Below are 14,527 nucleotides of genomic sequence, written 5' to 3'. Positions count from 1 at the left end.
CGAGCCCTAGCTCAGCCCACATTGGCTATGTCCATTCCACCCTAATTGCCTTAAAAGCAGGCATCAGCAGAAAGATGATGCTCATTCAAACCTGAGCTTATCACGACATTGAGCCTTGAGCACCTGTCCAAGAGAAGTTAGAAAGGACAGTTAAGAAAACCTATTTTGGTTGTGCCTGCAGCACTGTTTTTGTTTATTTTATGAACGTATTAAAAGAGATGACATAGCAATCGCTTTTATTGCCCTTATCAGTCACTATATATATTCTTGCGGCTGTGTTTTGAACTAATTGCAACCAAGTTATATCATTTTTAGGTAACCCTGATAGGAGTGCATTGAAATAATCTAGGAAACTGAAGAAAAAAATAACGTATTACTTTTCCAGCATCATGTAGGGATATTAAAGTTCTAACTTGTACAGTGCATCCGGAAAGTATTCACAGCACATCACTTTTTCCACATTTTATGTTACAGCCTTATTCCAAAATGGATTAAATTCATGTTTTTCCTCAGAATTCTACACACAACACCCCAAAATTTATTAAAAATAAAAAAACTGAGAAATCACATGTACATAAGTATTCACAGCCTTTGCTCAATACTTTGTCGATGCACCTTTGGCAGCAATTAAAGCCTCAAGTCTTTTTGATTATGATACCACAAGCTTGGCACACCTATCCTTGGCAGGTTTCACCCATTCCTCTTTGCAGCACCTCTCAAGCTCCATCAGGTTGGATGGGAAGTGTTGGTGCACAGCCATTTTAAGATCTCTCCAGAGATGTTCAATCGGATTCAAGTCTGGGCTCTGGCTGGGCCACTCAGGGACATTCACAGAGTTGTCCTGAAGCCACTCCTTTGATATCTTGGCTGAGTGTTTAGGGTCGTTGTCCTGCTGAAAGATGAACCGTCACCCCAGTTTGAGGTCAAGAGCTCTCTGGAGCAGGTTTTCATCCAGGATGTCTCTGTACATCTTCATCTGCAGTCATCTTTCCCTTCATCCTAACTAGTTTCCCAGTTCCTGCCACTGAAAAACATCCCCACAGCATGATACTGCCACCACCATGCTTCACTGTAGAGATGGTATTGGCCTGGTGATGAGCGGTGCCTGGTTTCCTCCAAACGCGACGCCTGGCATTCACACCAAAGAGTTCAATCTTTGTCTTATTAGACCAGAGAATTTTGTTTCTCATGGTCTGAGAGTCATTCAGGTGCTTTTTGGCAAACTCCAGGCGGGCTGCCATGTGCCTTTTACTAAGGAGTGGCTTCCGTCTGGCCACTCTACCATACAGCCTGATTGGTGGATTGCTGCAGAGATGGTTGCCCTTCTGGAAGGTTCTCCTCTCCCCACAGAGGACCTCTGGAGCTCTGACAGAGTGATCATTGGGTTCTTGGTCACCTCCCTGACTAAGGCCCTTCTCCCCCGATCACTCAGTTTAGATGGCCGACCAGCTCTAGAAAGAGTCCTGGTGGTTTCGAACTTCTTCCACTTACGGATGATGGAGACCACTGTGCTTATTGGGACCTTCAAATCAGCAGATATTTTTCTGTAACCTTCCCCAGATTTGTGCCTCAAGACAATCCTGTCTCAGAGGTCTACAGACAATTCCTTTGACTTCATGGTTGGTTTGTGCTCTGACATGAATTGTCAACTGTGGGACCTTATATAGACAGGTGTGTGCCTTTCTAAATCATGTCCAATCAAATGAATTTACCACAGGTGAACTGCAGAAACATCTCAAGAATGATCAGGGGAAACAGGATGCACCTGAGCTCAATTTTGAGCTTCATGGCAAAGGCTGTGAATACTTATGTACATGTGCTTTCTCAGTTTTTTTTATTTTTAATAAATTTGCAAAATCCTCGAGTAATCTTTTTTCACGTTGTCATTATGGGATGTTGTGTGTAAAATTCTGAGGAAAAAAATTAATTTAATCCATTTTGGAATAAGGCTGTAACATAATACAATGTGGAAAAAGTGATGCGCTGTGAATACTTTCCGGATGCACTGTATATTGTTTCTTAAGTGAAAGAATGCGTTCTTAAACAAATGCTTAACATATGATTTTAAGTTTAACTCTGAATCTAAAATGATGACATCTGATCTAATTTGTGAAGCCAAATGGCCTAATTTATTTCTAAGTTCTTTACTTTTTGGTGTCTGCCTATAATTTGAGTTTCTTTTTTATGATTTGGCCTGAAACCTGGCTGATGTTTATCCAGAATGGAATTTTTATTTATGCAGTCATTTAGTTGAAGAAAAACTTTTTACTTTTTTTTTTTACTTTAAAAAGACAGGTTAGAGGTCTAAAACATTAAGAAACATTAAGATTCACTACAAAAGTTTTGAAACAAGCAGGAACATTTCCAGAATGCAATGAACAATTAACTCTCAAATATAATGTTGATTAAAGGATCAGTGACGTCTTTAAAAAAGCCTTTTGGGAACGGATCAAGGATGCATTACAATGTTGTTAACTGAGTTAATTATTCGATGAGGATTAGTGAGACTTATTTAGGTAAAGGAGTTTAATTGACTGTGCTCATTACACTATGCGGAGGTTCAGCATGGCTTACACTTGTTGCCTGTGGTATACTACATCTTATATAATGTCCTTTATCTGAAAAGAATATTGTGAGAGCCTCACATTATGCAACTGACATTTACACTTCCTCTCCATAACAGAGAGATCAGTCTAAGTACACCTGCAATACCTATGACGTAAGTCAAGTAATGCCAACAATGTCAGTCAAAAAAATGCCCTTTGACTCAGATAACCCTCACACAACCCTAATCTTAAACATAGTGTAACCGGGCATGCAATAAACATTTTGTGACTGATATTGTGGGAGTTTTGTTAAGTTTTGGTGTTACATAACTGACCTCATAGGTATTGCAGGTTGCAATTACACTCTGTTGAGAAGAGATGACCAATATTAAAAATAAGGTTCTTGTATTTCCTGCACTATTGACTATAATTTTGGAGAAATAAGACCACCTCTCAGATCACAGTAAAATATTATATGTGTTAATGTGATCCTTTTCACAGAGGATTGTTAATTTAGGTTTTCTCCATGTATGCTCACAGGCTTTCCCTTTTAAATTTCCAAACTATTAATTAAACTCCAGGGGGTTTTCTTTGCAGTGTCACCAGCTCAGAGAAACTGAGGCATTAGAAATTTTTAGGAAGAGGAGGAGGTTAGGAGAACCCGCTGATACAGCACATTGCCGCAACCACCTCATGACAAACCAACTCAGGACCCCAGGTTAGGACCCGAGTGCAGCCATTCAACGGGTGACACCTCAGCACCACACTGGTTCAGTTGGAATGAAACCAGTGTGAGCTTTTTTATGGTGGCTGGAGTGCCAATTCTGCCACCAACCCCCAGGTTTTTCCCTGCAAGTTGGAGGCCCTACCTACAGGGCTGGGTGCAGATTAATGTCTAGAACCTCTGCAAATACATTTTTTCTTATTTTGGTTTAGTGTTGCTGCTTAATCTTTTTCCTCCTTCTTTCCATTTTGTTTTATATATTATTACTAGCTGAATTACCCAACATTGCCTGGGTAAGTTTTCAGAATGAATTAGAAGGCAAAAGTTTGTGTTTTTTAAATTGTGATCCTGCTGTTATTGCTAACTGTTCCATTATACACATGTGTTTGACTAATGGGGAAAGAGAAGGAAGAGAGAGAGAGAAAAAGATAGGGATGAGAGGTAAGGAAAAAGAGCCATTAAACACTGGTGGGTAAGCAAGCCAGTAAGACTAGAAATCAAGAGGCAATTAAGGAGATCCAGAAATGAGACAACTGTTCTCCATTTTCTAACACCCTCATATGTATTATACAGTATTTTATTTAACTGTCTTTTTTGACAGTTAATTTTCTTAAGGATTATTTTGCATTTGGAGATAGATTAACAGCTAATAATCATACTAATAATCACAGTGTATGCACCCAGTGATAACTAAAATGCAAACAAAATCTAAATTATTTAGTATATGGCATTGGAATAAGTATTGAAATGCCATGCTTTGGAATTAAATATTTTTTATGCATTAAAAACAGATTCTTTGCAGTAATACACTAAACAGAATATTTTAAAAATGCAAACTATATTTCAGTACAGCAAGCTGTAAAAAATACACTTACATTTCCCCTGCTTAATTTTCTTCCTTTTTCAAGAAAATCAAAAATTTTAATGTCTAAATTTCGAGAAGTTCGTAATCATCAAACACAACTTATAGTGGAGATGCATATGGGGTCATCGTCTTGAAGTAGGGCCAAACTGTTCCTGTAAAGGCTTGTTTTAGAGGGACCATGTAATGGATGAAAATCTACTTTCAAAGTCAGAAGTGATCTACTTTATAATATGTTATGGAAGTTCCAAACTAGCAGAACTTCACCTCCAATTTTGAATGTTAGCAAAACGTAGCTTAATATCATGTTCTCAATTATTTTCCTCTGTAGTTACTGCCAAAGACTTTTTCTTGTGTTTTTCATTTATTATTTTCCCTTTTCAAAGCAACTTTATCTAATTTGGCTCATAGGATTTTAGTCATTATGTTTAATGTAAGTCATTTCCTAGCACATTGTTTTTTTGAAAACAAACTTTGATAAAATGTCTGCTAGTTGCATTGGTTTCAACAAACAATATTTTCATTACCTTTGCTTTATAAACAACTGAAAAGAAATAATTTGTTTAAAAATAACTAATTCAGAATTTAAGGGTTTCTATATATTATTTCAGGACATCACAAAAGACTCCCCTTTTTAAAGTTTATTGTATACCGTAGTGTACCACAACTTGCAGTTTAATTAAATACAAGTTAATAAAGCTAGACAGAAGTGTCATAGATCAGCCTATATTAACCAGAAACCATACCATGCTATGGTTTAAATTGACAAGAAACTTTTTAGTAACTGTTATTTTAAAAGAGTTAAGGGAACATTCAAAGTGTGCTAGTACAAAAATGTGATTTTGAATAAAGTGGCTATACAATAAACATTAACATCTTATTGTACATAAGAAAGCATTAGCAGACAGAATGCGATACTACCTGAAAATCCAAAATATTTCTTTAAGAACAGCACTGTAATCAGCAACTGCATTTCCTACCTTCCAGTAAAGTAGCTACCGGCTTCATGTTGCAAGATAATCCTGTTTTCACCAGCGTGACATAATCGCCATGAAACAAAAGTTGCTTTGCTGTCCAATGATATCAGGCCACAGATAACTGCATTTAACTGGTCATTTAGAAATGTAGCCTCAATTCTTAAATGACAGAAACAGAAGCCAGAATTAGAAGCAAACTATACATTTTGACTAATGTAATTATATGAATTATTAATTTATATTAGAAAGTGAGACAAAGACCCACATGAGGTTCATAGATGGATTCTGTAACTCACTCCTTGATTTTTGATGTCTAATATATATTAATTCTGTTACTGCACCACTCCTAGCACAGTAAAAATAATACTATATTGCCTACTCTTAATGATGCACGTGGGTGGAAGAAGTCCTCCTGAATTAGCAACTCTTAGCACAGTAAAGAAATTCTCAACTACTCGTACTTGATAATTATATAACAAACATAAACATTTTCTCAAAACTAAATAATATACATCAAGCTTTGTTGAATGCAATTATTCAGAGGTCTTTGGAATTAAGACTTCAATGGCTTGTATACTAAGCAGAACAAACTCTCCAAATCTTTCTTTGTCTTTTTCCTGGGATATTTTAATAATATGACTCAATTATTTCCTACTTCTGCCTTGAGTTTTAAATTACTACACAGGAAGATATAACAAGGATGGACAATCTTAGAAATCTTGGGTTTTGTGCCAAACACTGCAGTTTCTTCAGTCACAGTGGTTACTTTAGTTCCTGCATCTCTCCAATTTTAAGCCTGAGGTCACAAGGGTCCACTATATTTATAGCAAATAGGCCGATGCTACTCAGGCATCTTTGGTTATTGTCAAGATTTTAGGATATTCTGACAAGCAAATTATCCTGTGAGAAGCCTGGAAGGCAAAATCCATCACTGATGAAGTCTTTAAGATCCTTTTCTTCCCCACTTATACTCCTGACAGATTGTTTCACTTATAGGTGACTTTCTTTCATAAACTTTAATGACAAATTACTAGCCACCTACTCATCGTCAAACCACAGTACTCTAATCCAGGTCAAAGAAGCTTAATTCACTCTCATTTTGTTGCAGATAACCTTTTCCACCTTTTACACAGTATTAACAAAGATCATTCCCAACCTGCAACTGCAGATATATTTTTATTTGATACTGAGCAGAGCCTATGACAGATAGAATTGACAAATTCTGTGGAAGATTCTGCAAGTGATGTGTTTTGACAACCCTTTTATATATATGATTAAAATATTATACTTGACCCCTAAAATATCAGTTCATTTAACCTGACGTATCTCACTCATTTTTCCATCAGTAGGAAGGGAGATTAGATTGTTGCCATCTCTTTTGCTCTTTTGGCTAAAATATTACCTTACTTACTATATGTAGTCTCCACATACGAGACCTGGCTTAAATTCCTTTAGTGAACAATTTTCATTGATGCATTCATTTTTTCCAATGACCCAGCTTCTATCAAAAATATATACCATAAATTTGTTTATATACTGTGTATATTGTGTTATATTCCTTTTCAAAAGAAATTAAAGTCTTAAACATTATTAGTAAATATGAAGAAAGACGGTTAAAAAAAAACAAAGTGTAATAATACATGAAAGTGTAATTATAAAATGTCATACATTTCTTCTTGAGCTAGTTGTTGGATACAAATGAAAACTTACATAATGGTGTTTTAATTCTGCACTGCAGAATTTTGTGACTTGCTAGACTGCTTGAACAGAATTTATAGAGTAGGGGATGAGTAAGTTTTTATTAATTGACATCTTTTTGGTGAGAAGGTCTGAATATTGCTGTTTCACAGGAATCTGATTGATCCCAGTCACCCTAACTGCTGTATAAATTAAGTGATGGCATGATGGTACAATTCTAAGAACACAAATTAGATCAATGGATACAACAGTCTGCAAAGTATATACAAACATCATTTGAAAAATGCAAAATCAGCCACTTAAGTCATTCACTCTTTTTTGGAAAAATAAGACTGTTTTGAAATTACTTAACTGTAGTCTAGGCGTAACGAACTGATAGATGTTACAGGAGACATCTGACCAAATCTATAAACCCTCTTTGAAAACTGGATGGAAAATAGAACAATCCACCAATGTCACACTGGTAGTGGATAAAGTTCAAAAACATAAAAAGGTAAAATTACCTTAGGGATTCCAGCATTAAATTTTCATTTTTCAGCATTTTTCTCAAATATGTTATTGTCCTCTCACCAAGCTCACCAGAAATACTGATGGATGTTGGTTTATATTTTGGAATTGTGTTCTTCAAAAACTGCTCCACAAGTGACTCACAGATACAAGACAGTGAAATACTGTGAGAGAAAGAAAATCTGACTGAATAGAAAGTAGACTGTGAAGAACATTTATGTAAGCCTTCATAGCCTACACTTGTAAAATTACAGTTTATTCTTTTTAGTTTTTAAAGTCCAATGTAAACCATAGTTCTTAACACTTGAAAAACACCTAAATGTCCATGATGTTTAGTCACTGCTGCTGCCATTTGTTATGTATGGCTAATACAGTGCATCCAGAAAGTATTCACAGCGCATCACTTTTTCCACATTTTGTTATGTTACAGCCTTATTCCAAAATGGATTAAATTCATTTTTTTCCTCAGAATTCTACAAAAAACACCCCATAATGACAACGTGAAAAACGTTTACTTGAGGTTTTTGTAAATTTATTAAAAATAAAAAAAACTGAGAAAGCACATGTACACACAGTAAGTATTCACAGCCTTTGCCATGAAGCTCAAAATTGAGCTCAGGTGCCTCCTGTTTCCCCTGATCATCCTTGAGATGTTTCTGCAGCTTAATTGGAGTCCACCTGTGGTAAATTCAGTTGATTGGACATGATTTGGAAAGGCACACACCTGTCTATATAAGGTCCCACAGTTGACAGTTCATGTCAGAGCACAAACCAAGCACGAAGTCAAAGGAATTGTCTGTAGACCTCTGAGACAGGATTGTGTTGAGGTACAAATCTGTGGAAGGTTACAGAAAAATTTCTGCTGCTTTGAAGGTCCCAATGAGCACAGTGGTCTCCATCATCTGTAAGCAGAAGAAGTTCGAAACCACCTGGACTCTTCCTAGAGCTGGCCAGCCATCTAAACTGAGCGATCGGGGGAGAAGGGCCTTAGTCTGGGAGGTGACCAAGAACCCAATGGTCACTCTGTCAGAGCTCCAGAGGTCCTCTGTGGAGAGAGGAGAATCTTCCAGAAGGACAACCATCTCTGCAGCAATCCACCAATCAGGCCTGTATGGTAGAGTGGCCAGACGGAAGCCACTCCTTAGTAAAAGGCACATGGCAGCCCGCCTGGAGTTTGCCAAAAGGCACCTGAAGGACTCTCAGACCATGAAAAACAAAATTCTCTGGTCTGATAAGACAAAGATTGAACTCTTTGGTGTGAATGCCAGGTGTCACATTTGGAGAAAACCAGGCACCGCTCATCACCAGGCCAATACCATCCCTACAGTGAAGCATGGTGGTGGCAGCATCATCCTGTGGGGATATTTTTCAGTGGCAGGAACTGGGAGACTAGTCAGGATTAAGGGAAAGATTACTTCAGCAATGTACAGAGACATCCTGGATGAAAACCTGCTCCAGCGCGCTCTTGACCTCAAACTGGGGCGACAGTTCATCTTTCAGCAGGACAACGACCCTAAGCACACAGCCAAGATATCAAAGGAGACAACTCTGTGAATGTCCTTGAGTGGCCCAGCCAGAGCCCAGACTTGAATCCGATTGAACATCTCTGGAGAGATCTTAAAATGGCTGTGCACTGACGCTTCCAATCCAACCTGATGGAGCTTGAGAGGTGCTACAAAGAGGAATGGGCGAAACTGGCCAAGTATAGGTGTGCCAAGCTTGTGGCATCATATTCAAAAAGACTTGAGGCTGTAATTGCTGCCAAAGGTGCATCGACAAAGTATTGAGCAAAGGCTGTAAATACTTATGTACATGTGATTTCTCAGTTTTTTTATTTTTAATAAATTTGCAAAAACTTCAAGTAAACTTTTTTCACATTGTCATTATGGGGTGTTGTGTTTAGAATTCTGAGGAAAAAATGAATTTAATCCATTTTGGAATAAGGCTGTAACATAACAAAATGTGGAAAAAGTGATGTGCTGTGAATACTTTCCGGATGCACTGTATTTTTCTTATAATCATTGTTGAACAAAACGTTAGTTAAAGTATCCCAGTCAGGACTTATACATTATGTACTACAAGAAATGTATTATTCATACATATGCTCATTGGTTACATTAGCATAATGTAAAGTTAAGATGACATAATCATATTTAATTTATGTTCATGTAAAATCTCAGTTCACTATACTAATATTAAATATAATTTGTTAAAATGAAACACAACATGGAATGAAACAAACAAACAAAAAAAACAGCATTTAATATGTACAGATATGAGACATGGACTCATTTAGGTGTGAAATGTGGCTCATATTAAACAAAGTGTGTTTAATAATTATAACAATTAGCTTTTAGTGAATCTCTACTCTAAAAACCTCTTCCAACCCACAACACCCAGGTGCTTGTTTGGACTGAAATCTGTACACTGAACCTGAATTAACTATTCAAGCAACAATTCCAGCATGTCCTAGTATTGTGACATGGAGCGTTTTTCTAATGGAAAATTCCTGTCATTAATGGGTACACTGTTGTCATAAACAGATCTGCATAATCTGTAAGATATCCTTTGGCACTCATATGTTGCTCTGCATACACCAAGGGATCCAACATGTACCATAACACACACTTCAAAAACCAGTTTTCTTTGCTGACACACACACACGAGGATAGACAAAATGTACACTACAATACTGAACCAGCAGGAATTGAGATTCATCACACCAGCCAATGATTTTCCAAACCTTTAATGTCCTTGAAAGTACAATTAATTTTGCTGGTTGGTTCACTGCAATTGAACTTTATTATACTGACTGACAGGACCAAAACAGAGTTGAGTTGTTGGTTGACATTCTTGCCAAAATATTATATAAGTTGTGCATTCCAATATTCCCTGCTTTTAGTTGATTGCTGTCAATGTTCTTTAATGCACAAATACTTCTACAGCTACAACCCCAAAGTCAGAAAAAGTATGGACGGTATGGGAAAACACAAATAAAAACAGAAAAGACTGACTAGTAAATGATAGTATAATAGTTTTTAACTTGAAAATGACATAATAACCCAAGACTTGATGTTACAAATAGTACATTTTATTACTTTTTTTTTTTTTTTTAATAAAATGAACACTGTGTGTACTGGGGACAGCTTAAAGGCTCTAGTGGTGGCAACTCCTCGCCGATCCACAGGGTAACACTATATACTAATGCCTCTTTTCTTCATCCCTCTGCAGACCTGGGACCTCATGTATAACGCCGTGCATAGAATTCACACTAAAACATCACGTATGGGCAAAACTGGGAATGTGTGTACGCACAAAAATAATCCAGATGCATAGAACTGTGCGCACGCCAAGTCCCACACATTTCCCCTTTATAAATCCCAGTGAATGTGAAATTTAATGCATGTGCAAGGCGCCTACAGCCCAACCTCAACTCCTCCCAAATAATTTGCATATTTGAATATGCAATTCAATATAAGTAGCCCCTTTCACTCAGTGTTTTGTTAAAAGACAAAGGTAAATGAACGTGTAAATAAAAAGAACTTCAGTGAATGCGAAGTGGAGGTATGGAAAAATTTACTATTTGTTGGCTTAAACAGTGGTGTAAGCAACAAAAGGAAGGTGACCAAGTGATACAGAGTGGGGGAGACACTTAAAAGTTCAAGTTCAGAAAGTCACAAAGTGGCCTAAATAAAAAAGTCAGATACCAAAGTCGACGTGAAAAGGCAAGTCGCAGCCCACCGTCTGTTTATCGTGTTGCAGACAATATTGCAAACTTTGACACAAATCCATGCCGTGATGGTGCTGCTGTGCCCAGCACATCTTCCGGCACTGGCTGCACACATACCTCTGCCTCGGAAACTACTGTCTGTGTACTGACGGACACTGTTCTGGAGTCCCAAAATGTAATAGTGGATGCTGTAAGAGATGTGGCCAATGAACTAAGCAATATAAGGGCTGTACTATGTGATACTGACAACAAATTAAATGAATTAGTTAAAAAATAAATGCTGCATCTGACTACCTGTTTTTACATTCTTCTAATTACATTCAAACAAAGTTGTAATACTGTCCAATCTGACTGATCATTTGCTGGGTCAGGGTCAGGTTCACATTACTGCATCTCTTTAGGTACGGGCAAGCCACAATTTTGTTCCACATTATGCAGCATGCTACATACTTGCACAATAAAACACACTTTCTTTGTATTATAGAGCAGCACATTAACAGAGAGGAAATGCTTTCCATTTACATAAGCAAATTCATTCTCTGAAGGTGCCCTTATAGTGCAGTGTTCCCACTGAGGGCTACAACAGATTGATTATCTGCTCTTAACGGTGACTCACTATGCTTAAAAGGACTGCTTGCCTTTTGTCACACTAGTTGGAAAAAGCAAATGCAACTGTGCAGAGTCGCCATTTTTATAGGCGCTTCTGCTATAGATGATGCAATGCCAGCTCATTCTTTTGGTCATTCACTGATATAACTTGTCCAGTGCCATTACAATAGCAATGTGTGTGCAGTTGACTGCTCCGATTACATTTGGAAAACTGGACATTGCTGCGAATTGTATTTTGATGTTTCTGTGTTCAAAGACAATGTAAAGAAATCGAATTTATGTGGATGAAAAGTAGATAATACAATCCTATACAGCTGCCATAGTGCAACTCAGTGATGATTGTGAAATACCTGATCGTCAGCAAGTCCACGTTGAAAAGCTCCTGTGGCTAAAAACCTGAGGGTGGACAGAACCTGCACAGGAGCAGGTAGAGCGCAACTCCTCAAAGTCTGCCTTTGTAAATCCAATGCCAGTTCAGCACACAGATCCAAGAGGATACCTCTTGGAAATCGAAATCAGCTTAGAAACCACTCATCATCATCTATAAATACACGCTCTCTTCTAATTGTTCCAATTGTGATGTCTTCTAACAACGCTAAAGCAGCTATGGTAGATGGAATAGTTTGTCCATTCCATGCACCATTATATTATTACAGAATGATTACAATCAAGAGAATTAAATTTGTAAACGATATGCAATTAATTTCAGTGTATCTGATAAATCCCGAGTCATTAATGAGAATCTGAAAAAAAGGTAGACCACACAGAAACTGTAGAACCACTTTGACATGGGTGATGCCAGTTTGCAAAACCGAGCAGACACTTGTGTACATACGCACATTGTGAGACTGCCGTGAAAATGTGCATGGCTTTACACCAAGTTTAATTTTTATACATCTCAAAGTGTGTGTGGAAATAGGCGTATGCAACACTTTTAAGCGTCCACACCATTTATACATGAGACCCCAGGTGAATGACAACCATACCACTTCTGACATCACTTCTGGTGTCCATCCACCTGGACCCGTAACTTCCTGCCTAGCCTGTATTTAAATTAAAGTATCGCCATCTTGGGCAGTCTAATCTCAGACTCACATCTACAGAGACATTTTTTTGGCTGAAAAGCATTTATATAAATGTTTAGGTACTGACGATACCAATTTATTGAGTTTAATTTTGTACCATAATTCTTTCAAATGAGTCTTAAGGTATGGAACAGTATGCGTCTTCATTGCTGCATGTTGCACTTCAAAATGTGTCACATATTCCCAATTGAGGATTGGTCAGGACTGCAGGAAGGCCAGTCAAGAACCTGCACCCTCTTCCTATGCAGTTATGCCTTTGTAATGCATGCAGAATAAAGTTCTGCTTTGTCTTCCTGAAATATGCATGGGCATGTATGAAAGAGATATTGTCTTGCAGGCAGCATATGTGGCTCCAAAATCTGTATGTACTTTTTGGCATTAATGATGTCTTCACAGAAGTACAAGCTACCTTTCCCAAGGGCACTGACACAACCCCATGCCATCAAAGATTTGGGCTTCTGAACTTGTAGCTGTAAAAACACTGGATAGTCCTCTTTATATTTGGTCCAGACGACACAATCTTCATTTCTTACAAAAAAGACCCAAAATATTGATTTGTCTGACCACTATATATGTTTTGGTTTCATTATGGTTGATCCAGATGCTTCCAAGCCCAGTGAAACTGACAGCGCTTCTGGATACTGTTAACATATGGCATCCTTTTAATAATAATTATACTAATAATACGTTTTATTTATATAGTGCCTTTCCCATATTTAGGGTGCTTTTTGCACATTGCAGTTAAAACTGGCAATTGTGGATGTAACTGCATTTTGTGTTACCTGATAAAGTTTTGCCAAAGTACTACTGAGACGATGTGATTATATCACTTATTGTAACTGGAAGAATAGATATAGATTTACGAACAAAATGAAGTTGACTAGACTAAACTTTAAATATCTTGACTTGATATTTGTGATGGATTACAAGTCAAAGGGAATTTTGATATAACTGTTTTCTGAATATATCTGCATCTTCCATATCATCCATACATTTTTCCAATGGGAGTTGTGTTAACTGCAGCCTCCATTGGCCCTTTTCAGCAACAAAATGCTCCTGACTGCAGAGCAGGTGTTGGCTAGGCATTTTGGGAGGTGATATTCTTCAGTTTGAACAGCTTCTTTATATATTTTATATTATTCACTCATTATTGCTGTTATTGTTTATAAATGTGTAATTTAGGCAACAGAAGTGCTGCCTTAATACTGTGAAGAGTGAATTGTTATTTTTTGTATGAAAGGAAACTGCACGACAAGAATTTATATTTAAAGACCTGCAAAATGTTATGGCTGAAAAATCTAGGGAAGTAACCTTATAGAATGTTCATATCCCTTAAGTTAAACAACTCAATAAAATAGCAAAGTAAATGTATTCAATTTTTGTACATTAAATGTTAAATTCAATATTTCTAACAACTCAGAAAAAAAGTATCAAACCTTGAATCATTCTCGTGGCTCCCAGCTTCAAAAGATAGATTGAACACATTTTCACTTTTTTTTACACTTAGCTGTATCCATTGGTATGTTTGAGAGTTAAGTGTTCCACAAATTAATTTCAACGTGCTTTCAGTAATTTTGTCCGCATTCAGCCTATGATGAAGAAAAACGTTTTCAGGAATGTTAATGACTTAAGCAACACAATGTAAGAAAATACATTTTAAGGACAGCTTTTAAGTAATTCTCCACATAATTAAACACTTAGGAACTTCAATCTTAAATTGCAAAAGGCAACCAGGCCCCATAAGGATCTTCCTAAATTGTTTAACCTCTGGTGAGATCTATAAGATGAA

General features: G+C 37.1%; 1 protein-coding gene across 3 annotated transcripts in view; it reads right to left on the bottom strand.

The window, feature by feature from the left end:
• Positions 1 to 14,527, bottom strand: part of LOC120528082 — a 143,860-nt gene that overhangs the window by 99,491 nt on the left and 29,842 nt on the right. For all 3 annotated transcript variants that reach the window (XM_039752096.1, XM_039752095.1, XM_039752097.1), the window contains 3 exons: positions 14,175 to 14,327; positions 7,311 to 7,478; positions 5,113 to 5,268 (listed from right to left, as the gene is read on the bottom strand). In XM_039752096.1, coding sequence (XP_039608030.1) covers positions 5,113 to 5,268; positions 7,311 to 7,478; positions 14,175 to 14,327 — 477 coding nt within the window. The remainder of the gene's footprint in view (positions 1 to 5,112; positions 5,269 to 7,310; positions 7,479 to 14,174; positions 14,328 to 14,527) is intronic.

Source organism: Polypterus senegalus, chromosome 4, assembly GCF_016835505.1.
Source record: "Polypterus senegalus isolate Bchr_013 chromosome 4, ASM1683550v1, whole genome shotgun sequence".
Taxonomy (NCBI): Eukaryota; Metazoa; Chordata; class Cladistia; order Polypteriformes; family Polypteridae; genus Polypterus; species Polypterus senegalus.
The sequence above is the reverse complement of the archived record's forward strand: the minus strand, read 5'-3'. Positions and strand labels throughout refer to the sequence as shown.